This window comes from Populus trichocarpa, chromosome 11, assembly GCF_000002775.5.
Source record: "Populus trichocarpa isolate Nisqually-1 chromosome 11, P.trichocarpa_v4.1, whole genome shotgun sequence".
NCBI classification, from domain to species: Eukaryota; Viridiplantae; Streptophyta; class Magnoliopsida; order Malpighiales; family Salicaceae; genus Populus; species Populus trichocarpa.
Window position 1 is genome coordinate 4,254,501 of NC_037295.2, and position 12,239 is coordinate 4,266,739.

Consider the following 12,239-nt stretch of genomic DNA (forward strand, 5'->3'; position numbering starts at 1 on the left):
TCTCTGATATAAAAAATAGTTATATTAGTTATTAATTTTTTTTTAAAAAATAAATAAATTAGTAACATGAATATTGCCAAACGTATTTGATTATTAAATCATGTAACGTGTAACATGCCTACCCTTTTATAACTTGATTAAGATTTCTCTAAGGCCCTCGATAGATATATATATATATATATATATATATATATATATATATATATATATATATATATATATATATATATATATAAAAGGGGGGAGGGGGAGATAGTTGTAAATTTTGGACAAGGAAAGATAAAATAAATAAATAAATATTTTTTTAAAAATATAAATAATATTATTTTTAAAAAAAATTAATGAGTTAGGATAAAGTTTTGAATCTAAATTTTTAACTATATTAACTATTTTTTTAATTTTTTCTTTAATTTAAATAGGTTTATATCCTAAATCAATTCCTAGGCTAATCCAAAATTTATATCTAAGGAAATAAGTTTGAACCTACCAATGATTTAGTATTTTCTTTGAAGATAATCGACCTTGATATTGTAATAAATACAGAATTCCAATTGTGTAATGCTGACAAGGTTCATGGACAAATTCACAACCATTATATCCTGCTGCTAAACGTTTGACTTGGCAAGTTGAGAGAGACTCCTATCCTTTCTCTACGACCTTAACCTCCTGTTTCAGACCAGCTTATCTGCCTGAAGTTATAATCTACCATGAAAAACACTCCTTCCTTTCTCTTTCTCTTCTGGCTTCTTGGATTGAAATGAAGAAATTCAACAGCAAGCTTGATCTTGTCTCGCTTTTACTTCCTATAATCCTGTTTCTGCAACCCATATCGGCTATTGATTTTGTCTTCAATGGATTCAATTCCTCTAGTGTTTCACTCTATGGCTCAGCCATCATTGAATCTCGCATTCTTACACTTACAAATCAAACATCTTTCCAAATTGGCCGTGCTTTGTTCCCAACAAAGATACCAACCAAAGCTCCAAATTCTTCATTTGTGTATCCATTTTCCACTTCTTTTATTTTTGCTATGGCCCCTTACAAGAATGTTCTTCCTGGGCATGGTCTGGTTTTTCTTTTTGTGCCCTTTACAGGCATTCAAGGCTCTAGTTCAGCTCAAAATTTAGGCTTTCTGAATTTTACGAACGGTAACAGTTCAGATAATCATATGCTTGGCATCGAGTTTGATGTGTTCGCAAATGAAGAATTCAGTGATATGAATGATAATCATGTTGGAATAGATGTAAATTCACTTACATCAATTGAAGCAGCAGATGCAGGCTATTGGCCTGATAATTCAAGGAGCAGCAGCAATGGGAACACCAGTGATGAGGATAGTAATTCTTTTAAGGAACAGGATCTAAATAATGGTAAAAACTACCAAGTTTGGATTGACTATGAAGATTCTATGATTAATGTTACTATGGCTCCGGCCGGCATGAAAAGGCCTACCAGGCCTTTATTGAATGTGTCTCTTAATCTATCTGATGTTTTTGAGGATGAGATGTATGTGGGATTCACTTCTTCAACCGGACAACTTGTTGAAAGTCACAAGATTTTGGCATGGAGCTTTAGCAATTCCAATTTTTCGTTGAGTGAGAGGTTAATCACTACTGGGTTGCCATCTTTTGTGCTTCCAAAAGATCCATTTTATCGGTCTAAAGTGTTCATTGCAGGAGCCACAGTGGGAGGGGTCCTTCTTGTTGTTTCTGCTGCTACAATTATATGGTTTTTGATTAAGAGAAGACAAAGGAAAGCAAGGGAGAGAGAGGAAATGGAGGATTGGGAATTGGAGTACTGGCCACATCGAATTAGGTATCAAGAAATCGAGGCAGCAACGAAAGGATTCAGTGAAGAAAATGTTATTGGAATCGGAGGAAATGGAAAGGTCTATAAGGGTGTTTTACCAGGAGGGACAGAGATTGCAGTGAAGCGCATTTCACATGAAAATGATGGGATGAGGGAGTTTTTAGCTGAAATTTCAAGTCTTGGAAGGTTGAAGCATAGGAGTTTGGTGGGGCTGAGAGGTTGGTGCAAGAGAGAAAGAGGAGTCTTCATGTTGGTATATGACTACATGGAAAATGGGAGTTTGGAGAAGAGGGTGTTCGATTGTGATGAGAGTAAAATGTTGAGCTGTGAAGAGAGAATAAGAATTTTGAAAGATGTGGCTTCTGCATTATTGTATCTGCACGAGGGATGGGATTCTCAAGTCCTACACAGAGACATTAAGGCCAGCAACGTGTTACTTGACAAGGATATGAATGGAAGGTTAGGTGATTTTGGATTGGCTCGAGTGCACGGGCATGGTCAAGTGCCTAGCACCACGCGGGTGGTTGGAACCATAGGATACATGGCACCTGAGGTGGTTCGAAGTGGAAGAGCCTCAGCTCAAACCGACGTGTTCGGTTTTGGGGTCTTGATTTTGGAGGTCATGTGTGGAAGGAGGCCTATAGAAGAAGGGCAGCCACCTTTGTTAGAATCGGTTTGGCAGTTGATGATGCAAGGGCAGTCACTTTATGCCTTGGATGAGCGACTAAAGGCTAGAGGAGAACAATTTGACGAAGGAGAAGTAGAGAGAATGCTTCATCTAGGCTTATTGTGTGCATATCCTGACTCTAAAGCGCGGCCGACAATGAGGCAAGTAGTGAAGGTCATGGAGGGCAATAATGAGCTTAGTGAGATTGAAAGTGAGGATATGGATGCATGTTTGCTACAACAGATGAAGTCTAAGGATTTTTGGTCGAGTTATTCTCAAAGTTCTAGCCATGGATCGCACCCAACTTTTGATGAAATTAGACGACACCACTCATCTTCTATGTCTTTATCTTGGAGCAATACTATAGTGGAGGGTAGGTGAATCTGCAATCAATTGATGAATTACGCTATCTGTTGGTTATTTTTGCAAATTTAATGAACTAAAATTTGCCAGATTTTCCGTGGCAAGCTTGGAAGAAGCTGCAGAAGTTGGCAGGATCAAGATCCAAGAGCATAAAAAATGAAACAGTGGGGAGGGAGCCTTGATTTTGATTTGCATTTTTTCTTTATTAATGTTTGATAGATTGGGACAATAATGTAGAGGAGAATCCTTTCTTGTTTCTGTACAAGGAATAACTAGCATATTGGTGTACATAAATACAGCAAATCCACAGATGTTTTTTTTCTTAAATTTCTCTTCCTCTTTGCTAACTTGTCACCTTTGTCTTTGCACATTCTTCAAGCTTAAGAAATTTAAGTGGAGTTGTTGGTTTTAAAACCAAAAACCTCACTGAACATCATGACTAGAAGTACTATATGCATGCTCTAGTCAATTCACCATATAAATATATATATATAGAAGAGAATAAAGCACCAGTATGATCATTACGCATGTTTTTTTTGTCACATTACACTAGGCTAGGAATGACTATTATTAGGTGAGTAGGTGGTGGGCAGGGAGGAGTATTGATTTTTAGCGAGATAGAAAGTTAAACTTTGTCGTAATGGTACAAGATTTCTGTCAAAAACACCTGCCTGCTATTTTGCTTCTGTGTTTGACTAGGAAATAGGCGTGCTATTAGTTATAATTAATAATTTAATCCACACGTTTATACCAACAAGCACCAGTGGTCTAGTGGTAGAATAGTACCCTGCCACGGTACAGACCCGGGTTCGATTCCCGGCTGGTGCAACAATTTTTCGCCACGTCGACAGGGCCTTTTTGGGTCTGTCATATCCCACAATGTTTTTGACTTCAGACTTTTTTGTCCTTGTCCCTTCTTAAATGGGCCTTTTTGTCTCTTCTTAAATGGGCCTGAAGTGCACACTGTTAAGTGTTACCCAATGCTCTAAAGCCCATATAAAACTCATTATTCCCAGTTTAATGATGGGCCGGTCTATACTGTGTATGGATAACAAAATTAATGATCGGCCAATAAAAAAACATCATTTCCAGGCCTTAATTTTTTTATTTTTTTTAATCTGAAAATACTCTGTTTAGAATGAAAAAAAGAAAAAAAATGTAGCATTTGTCAATAAAAAAAAAAAAAAGAGGTTAGCTTTGGCCAGTTTAGTGTATGCCATACTCCTATCTCTAGTCTCTATGAAACTCGGATTTGGTGTACTAGAGGAGTAAAAAAAGGAGCTTAAAAAAAGTAGCTATTTTTATTTTATTTTATAGCTTTAAATGGACAGACAAATGAAGAGCTATAATAATTTTTCTATTAAAGAAAAATAATTCCTACGTATCTAATCAAAAGAGCAAAAATATTAAAATAGATTATTTAAATATTTTTTTTATCTCCACAACTTTTCTCATCACTTTTCTAAAAAAAGCTGAAAGTATTAATTTTAAATATATTAAAATAGAAATGGGTTGTTAAATCTCTTGTTGGACCTATGATTTTATTTTATTTAGTTTAATGTAGATGTTCGAGTCAGCTCGTGCACATTTCAACTAAATCCACGAGCCTTGAAGTAGTTTAGCTGGACCCATGATTTCCTCGTATTAAAACGGGTTCGTTTGTTAGTAAGGGAATTGTTATTTTTACTTGAAAAAAAAAAAAATTCCTTGTCCCGTCTGTGAAGAGAAAGTGTAACTCACAAAAGTAGCTTCCAGTGGTATTCCAACCAAAATAGATGCTTTCCAAAAGCTGCTTCATCTCTTTAGTTACAGTAGCTTGGTTGCTGAAGTAATCATGGGGGGCCCCTGTACAGGTAAGCAGTTAACAATCATTATTTGCGAAGTAAGCAAAACATAAAGTATAGTTACAGACGCGAATTGTTCATAAAATTCTAGAAGTTTAGGGGTTAATTTAGAAACTAGAGTTTTAATTTAATCTTTTTCCATAAGTCCACGGGTAGCAAAGGTTTTTTTATATATATAAAAATAAATCTAATTTGAAGGGATTGATGTCAAATGATCAATCCACGCATTTTCATTTTTAGAGATAATGTAAAATGAATTAAAAAAATCAGGATAATTAATAACAATATAATTTTTTAAAAAAAATACATAATAAATATATTCTTTTGTGAAAAATAGATGTTTTAAGAGAGACGTAGTTATTTATTTAAATATAACTATTTTTTTAATTAAATCTGTGTAATTAATGTTTTAAAAAATTACTTAATTTTAGTAAAAATAATTAGTTCAATAATACCCTTATCATGACAAGAAGATACTTTAACTTCTTGTTATTACTTTAAATCCATTGTATTATAAGAAAAATTAAAAGAGGTGTTTTCAATAGTGTTTTCTCTTCCCCTTTTTTTTTTGTTCTAAGAGAATTTTTTGCTTTGGTATCAAATTTTTGTTTAATTTCATCCCTATAAGTTATATTAGCCTAGATTGAGGCTGATAATTTGTTTCAGTTAGCTTGATATATGGTTCTCGAGGTGTCAAAAATATATTCCAATATTAAATTAATGTTATATTTACCAAGAAAATATTTTATCTTACTGCTAAAAAAATTAAAACTTTAGGAATTGAATGTGACTCTTAAACAAAAATACAATATTTTTTATTTTTTTCTTTACTGTTCATGAGGCACATTTTTTTTTAGTTTTGGTCCCTAAAATTTTTTTATTTATGTGTTTTTGTGTTTTTTATGTTTTAGCCCACAACTTCATTTTGTTTCTATTTCAGTTCCTAAACTTAAGAGATAAGAGAAAGAGTTGTCAAATAGAAAGGGAGAAGAGAAAGTAGTTAATTGATCATATTCCAACAAGAAAAAAAACCCATTATTGGTGTCAATAAATTTCATTTGACAATTGAGATTCAATTGATGTGTTTTACCCTTCATCTTGCTAGTGAAAATAGATTCATCTTGCTAATGAAAATAGATTGGAGATTGAGTTTTCTTTTTAGATCATGATGGATTTTTAAATTTCTGAGAGATTAAAAGTTGTTTTAAAGTTAGATATGGGTTAATTGAAAATTTTCTAGTGTTTCTTAGGTATTTTCTTATGAAAATAGATTGAAAACAAGTTTTTTTTTTTTAATCTAATTACTTGATATCCTGACAACTTTTCAACTAACTAAGGTGATCAGAATGCAACTAATGAATGATGAATTTCTGTCCATTGTAAGAAAAAGAAAAAAAAATAAAAGAAAGCCAGATGCTCGAGTTTGGCCTTGTACACCTTGTCTTTTTTTAGTGAGACGGGTGTCCTGGCCCAGTTAGACCCAATCCAGTTGTCTAATCTCTTTTTAAGTCTTTATATATATAACCAATTAAAAACATTTTGGGATATTATTTTATTAATTAAGAATGTTATAATCTTATTTTCGAATAAGATTATCACATTGTTTTTATAATATTTTCAAGATTGTTTTTTTGCAGACCTTTATGATTCCTTTTTTTAAATTTTTTTTATTTTGGTGGCTTTCCTGCATGTATTTTTTTTTATTATTATATAATTAAATAAAAAATAGTTTTAAAATAATAAGCTATTAAACCTAATCGGGTCTATGACCCGGGTCACCGGTTTGATAAGTGAATTTGGCTTGACCTTGATCAATTTAAAATGTTGTAGTCTTAATATTAGAAAAATAAAACGATGGCATTTAGAAGTTTTTTTAACTAAGTTAAATCAAGTTTTGACCGGGTCGATCGAGTTAGTTTTGGATCTACGAACTCGATCCGATCATGTTAGATCAACTCTCACGTGACTTAATTTGAAACCCGAGTTAGAAAAGGAGTTAGGTTGAGTGACTCTAAATTGACCCCTAGGCCAAACGGGGTTTAATGATACTATCAAAGAATTCCCCACAACAACGCATGAATAATATAGTATTCTTATTTTTTTAATACAATCCCGTTAAAAATATAATAATATTAATTTTTTAATAAAAACTTATTTTTATGGTTATGATAAGATTTTGTTTAAAAAACAAATATTATTATAAAAACTTTCTAGAAAATTTGGGCACAATAATAAGATAAATGTGTTTTAATTAGACAATTGCCTTTTTATTTTTATTTTAAATCGTTTAATTTTTTTATGTAAGTTTTGATTGCTTTTGATTTTCATTAATGAATGACACAGAACAACAAAATATGTTTTTTTTAAGAGATAGAAAATATTAATAAGAAAATGAGGAATTATACTAGTAATTTATTTTGATTAAACTTAAATTATTACTTTTTTTTTATATAAAAACAACTTATTCTCATATAAATACATAAATAAATTTTAAGAGTTTTGTGTGATAGAAATTCGCTATATTAATCTTCAACTGTCTTTTAGATTCTTGATTTGATTTTTAGTTGGAATTAACAACTCTTTTTAATATTTTATTGACATGAATAATTCTTAATTAATTTTATCAATTATACACATCAAATTTTATATTCATAATTATTTTTTTTGCTACTAGAAAACTTGTTGATAACATCTACCTTTTCTCTTAAAAAAATTAATTTGCGCCAACTGCTAGTTTAACTAATTTAAACTCCTAATAATTCAAGTGTGGATTATTTTTTAAAATTATTTTCTATTATCATAAAAAGAATTCGTATTGCTATTTAGGTAATGCAGTTTCAAATATTTTGGTGGAGTAAAATTCTAACTACAACATCACTTATTGAAGAATAAATTCAAGATACGTAAAAAATTTAAAAGTTTGATTTTAATAATAAAATCTTAGATTTTTTGAGGTTGCAGTAATTACATTGCGGTGGCATTAAAAAATAATAATAATAATAAATAATAATAATTGCATCAGTGATATTGTTGAGGCTAAATGAATTGTGTTATTTTTTAAAATAATTTTTTAGCTATACCCTTAATCTATGCCTTTTTTATGTTTCCCTCAAGAAATTTGATGAAAATTGAAGAAATCTCCCCCCTTCTATATATTCTCCTAGTGCCGGCCAAGTATGGTTTGTTTGAGTGCTTGAAAAGTGTGTTAACGGTTGATTTTTAAATAATTTTTCGTGCTGAAATACATGTCAATGATTTTTTTTTATTTTTTAAAAATTATTTTTGATATCAGCACATCAAAACGATTCAAAACATATAAATCATATTAAATTTTAATAAAAAAAATTTAAATTTTTTGGGAACGCGATTTGGACCGCATTCCCAAACGCATTCTTAAAAAACCACAGTACTATTTATAATTCCTCTAATCCTCATTAATTACAACAATGCTATCATTTCTTATTACAAACACAAACACAAACACATGCTCTAGTATATTGATCAATGTTTTCCAACGAGTTAATATTATATTTATTTTTAAATATAAAAACAATATTAAAAATATTTAAATTTTTGATGATAATATTGAATCTAAGGTTCTTGGATTTAACACCCACACTCCACAACGGGTTAATTTCATTTTTTTTAAATATAAAAAGAAATATATTAAGAGTTTCTGTTCATCAATACCCTTGAATTTCTCTTAAAATATATCAAGTTGCCATTGTATCTGGACCCCAGTTCTTTTCTGCTACCTTACTCCTAGCTGTATGATCGTTTTGAGGTTGATCGTGACTATAATTAATACGAGAAGAAGAAGAAGAAGAAGAAACTAGAAAAGTCTGAACTTGCCTCAAAAATCTTCAAAATGAAGTTTCTCTAGTTTTTTTTTTTTTTTTTTTTTTTTTTTTTTTTTTTTTTTTTTTTGTATATGAGATCTGTATGAACTTCATGACCAGTTTTGGTTATTAAATTAATATATATATATATATATATATATATATATATATATATATATATATAAAATCACCCTTAATGTTAAATGAATATTTATAATTAGACAATAGTTATATGAGTTTAATTTTATGATTGTTTTAAGTTCAAATATAAGAACAACTTTTCTTTTAAAAAAAAAAACAATAAATTAGAAACATGAATATTGCCAACGTATTTAATTATCAAATCATGTAACGTGTAACATGCCTACATGAGTTAATAAAATAAAATAAATAAAATATTTTTTTTGAAAAAACAAATAATATTATTTTTAAAAAATCAATAAGTTAGGATAAAGTTTTAACTAGCTTAATTAAATTAATCTGAATTTTTTATTATATTAATTATTTGTTTTTTAATTTTTTCTTTAATTTAGATACGTTTAGATTCTAAATCAACTTGCTGGCTAATCCGAAATTTATATCTAAGGAAATAAGTTTGAACCTACCAAGTTTTTTCTTCGATGATAATCGACCTTGATATTGTAATAAACACAAAATTCTAATTGCGCAAGGTTCATGGACAAATTCACAACCATTATAATCCTGCTGCTAAACGTTTGACTTAGCAAGTTGAAAGAGACTCCTATCCTTTCTGTACAACCTTAACCTCCTGTTTCAGACAACCTTATCTGCCTGACGTTATAATCTACCATGAAAAACACCTTCCTTTCTCTTTCTCTCCTTGCTTCTTGGATTGAAATGAAGAAATTCAACAACAAGCTTGATCTTGTCTTGCTTCTACTTCCTATAATCCTGTTTTTGCAACCCATATCGGCTATTGACTTTGTCTTCAATGGATTCAATTCCTCTAGTGTTTCACTCTATGGCTCTGCCATCATTGAATCTCGCATTCTTACACTTACAAATCAAACATCTTTCCAAATTGGCCGTGCTTTGTACCCAACAAAGATACCAACCAAAGCTCCAAATTCTTCATTTGTGTATCCATTTTCCACTTCTTTTATTTTTGCTATGGTCCCTTACAAGAATGTTCTTCCTGGGCATGGCCTGGCTTTTCTTTTTGTGCCCTTTACAAGCATTCAAAGCTCTATTTCAGCTCAATATTTAGGCTTTCTGAATCGTACGAACGGTAACCGTTCAGATGATCATCTGCTTGGCATCGAGTTTGATGTGTTCGCAAATGAAGAATTCAGTGATATGAATGACAATCATGTTGGAATAGATGTAAATACACTTACATCAATTAAAGCAGCAGATGCAGGCTATTGGCCTGATAATTCAAGGAGCAGCAGCAATGAGAACACCAGTGATGAGGATAGTAATTCTTTCAAGGAACAGGATCTAAATAATGGTAAAAACTACCAAGTTTGGATTGACTATGAAGATTCTATAATTAATGTTACTATGGCTCCGGCCGGCATGAAAAGGCCTACCAGGCCTTTATTGAATGTGTCTCTTAATCTATCTGATGTTTTTGAGGATGAGATGTATGTGGGATTCACTTCTTCAACCGGACTACTTGTTGAAAATCACAAGATTTTGGCATGGAGCTTTAGCAATTCCAATTTTTCGTTGAGTGAGAGGTTAATCACTACTGGGTTGCCATCGTTCGTTCTTCCAAAAGATCCATTTTATCGGTCTAAAGTGTTCATTGCAGGAGCCACAGTGGGAGGGGTCCTTCTTGTTGTTTCTGCTGCTACAATTATATGGTTTTTGATTAAGAGAAGACAAAGGAAAGCAAGGGAGAGAGAGGAAATGGAGGATTGGGAATTGGAGTACTGGCCACATCAAGTTAGGTATCAAGAAATCGAGGCAGCAACAAAAGGATTCAGTGAAGAAAATGTTATTGGAATCGGAGGAAATGGAAAGGTCTATAAGGGTGTTTTACCAGGAGGGACAGAGATTGCAGTGAAGCGCATTTCACATGAAAATGATGGGATGAGGGAGTTTTTAGCTGAAATTTCAAGTCTTGGAAGGTTGAAGCATAGGAGTTTGGTGGGGCTGAGAGGTTGGTGCAAGAGAGAAAGAGGAGTCTTCATGTTGGTATATGACTACATGGAAAATGGGAGTTTGGAGAAGAGGGTGTTCGATTGTGATGAGAGTAAAATGTTGAGCTGTGAAGAGAGAATAAGAATTTTGAAAGATGTGGCTTCTGCATTATTGTATCTGCACGAGGGATGGGATTCTCAAGTCCTACACAGAGACATTAAGGCCAGCAACGTGTTACTTGACAAGGATATGAATGGAAGGTTAGGTGATTTTGGATTGGCTCGAGTGCACGGGCATGGTCAAGTGCCTAGCACCACGCGGGTGGTTGGAACCATAGGATACATGGCACCTGAGGTGGTTCGAAGTGGAAGAGCCTCAGCTCGAACCGATGTGTTTGGTTTTGGGGTCTTGATTTTGGAGGTCATGTGTGGAAGGAGGCCTATAGAAGAAGGGCAGCCACCTTTGTTAGAATCGGTTTGGCAGTTGATGATGCAAGGGCAGTCACTTTATGCCTTGGATGAGCGACTAAAGGCTAGAGGAGAACAATTTGACGAAGGAGAAGTAGAGAGAATGCTTCATCTAGGCTTATTGTGTGCATATCCTGACTCTAAAGGGCGGCCGACAATGAGGCAAGTAGTGAAGGTCATGGAGGGCAATAATGAGCTTAGTGAGATTGAAAGTGAGGATCTGGATGCATGTTTGCTACAACAGATGAAGTCTACGGATTTGTGGTCGAGTCATTCTAGCCATGGATCGCACCCAACTTTTGATGAAATTAGACGACACCACTCATCTTCTATGTCTTTATCTTGGAGCAATACTACTGTGGAGGGTAGGTGAATCTGCAATCAGTTGATGAATTACGCTATCTGTTGGTTTTTTTATGCGAACTAAAATTTGCCAGATTTTTCGTGGCAAGCTTGGAAGAAGCTGCAGAAGTTGGCAGGATCAAGATCCAAGAGCATATAAAACGAAACAGTGGGGAGGGAGCCTTGGTTTTGATTTGCATTTTTTCTTTATCAATGTTTGATAGATTGGGACAATAATGTAGAGGAGAATCCTTTCTTGTTTCTGTACAAGGAATAACTAGCATATTGGTGTACATAAATACAGCAAATCCACAGATGTTTTTTTTCTTAAATTTCTCTTCCTCTTTGCTAACTTGTCACCTTTGTCTTTGCACATTCTTCAAGTTTAAGAAATTTCAGTGGAGTTGTTGATTTTTCAAACCAAAAACCTCACTGACCATCATGACTAGAAGACGTATTTATATGCATGCTCTAGTCAATTCACCACATATATATATATATATATATATATATATAGAAGAGAATAAAGCCATGTTTTTTTTGTCACATTTCACTATTAGTGGGCAGGGAGGAATATTGTTTTTAGCGAGATAGAAAGTTAAACTTTGTCGTAAAGGTACAAGACTTCTGTCTAAAACGTTGTCTGCTATTTTGAAATTTTTGCTTCTGCGTTTGACTAGGGAATAGACGTGTCATTATATATATATATATATATATATTTAATTACCTATTCCACACGTTGATACCACAAAACATTGGTCTAGTGGTAGAATAGTAGTACCCTGCCACGGACGTCATA

The 12,239-nt window shown here is 32.6% G+C and overlaps 2 protein-coding genes and 1 non-coding gene across 4 annotated transcripts; all 3 read left to right on the plus strand.

The window, feature by feature from the left end:
• The first annotated feature begins 512 nt into the window (after positions 1-512).
• Positions 513-11,772, plus strand: LOC18103029 (L-type lectin-domain containing receptor kinase VII.1). Of its 2 annotated transcripts, none has more exons than XM_024581538.2 (2): positions 513-2,849; positions 2,930-3,166. In XM_024581538.2, the coding sequence occupies exons 1-2, from the start codon at positions 758-760 to the stop codon at positions 3,019-3,021; spliced, it is 2,184 nt and encodes a 727-aa protein (XP_024437306.2). In that variant the 5' UTR covers positions 513-757; the 3' UTR covers positions 3,022-3,166. The 2 variants fall into 2 exon arrangements, with proteins under 2 accessions (XP_024437306.2, XP_052301465.1); XM_052445505.1 differs by lacking the exon at positions 2,930-3,166 and adding an exon at positions 11,468-11,772 and having other exon boundaries at positions 544-2,853.
• On the plus strand, positions 3,597-3,667 carry TRNAG-GCC (transfer RNA glycine (anticodon GCC)). The gene has a single exon. It is a non-coding gene; the product is annotated as a tRNA-Gly (tRNA).
• Positions 9,241-11,772, plus strand: LOC18103030 (L-type lectin-domain containing receptor kinase VII.1). The gene is made up of 2 exons (XM_052445506.1): positions 9,241-10,325; positions 10,389-11,772. Exons 1-2 carry the CDS (start codon positions 9,333-9,335, stop codon positions 11,469-11,471), a joined length of 2,076 nt encoding a protein of 691 aa, XP_052301466.1. The 5' UTR covers positions 9,241-9,332; the 3' UTR covers positions 11,472-11,772.
• Positions 11,773-12,239: the final 467 nt, after the last annotated feature.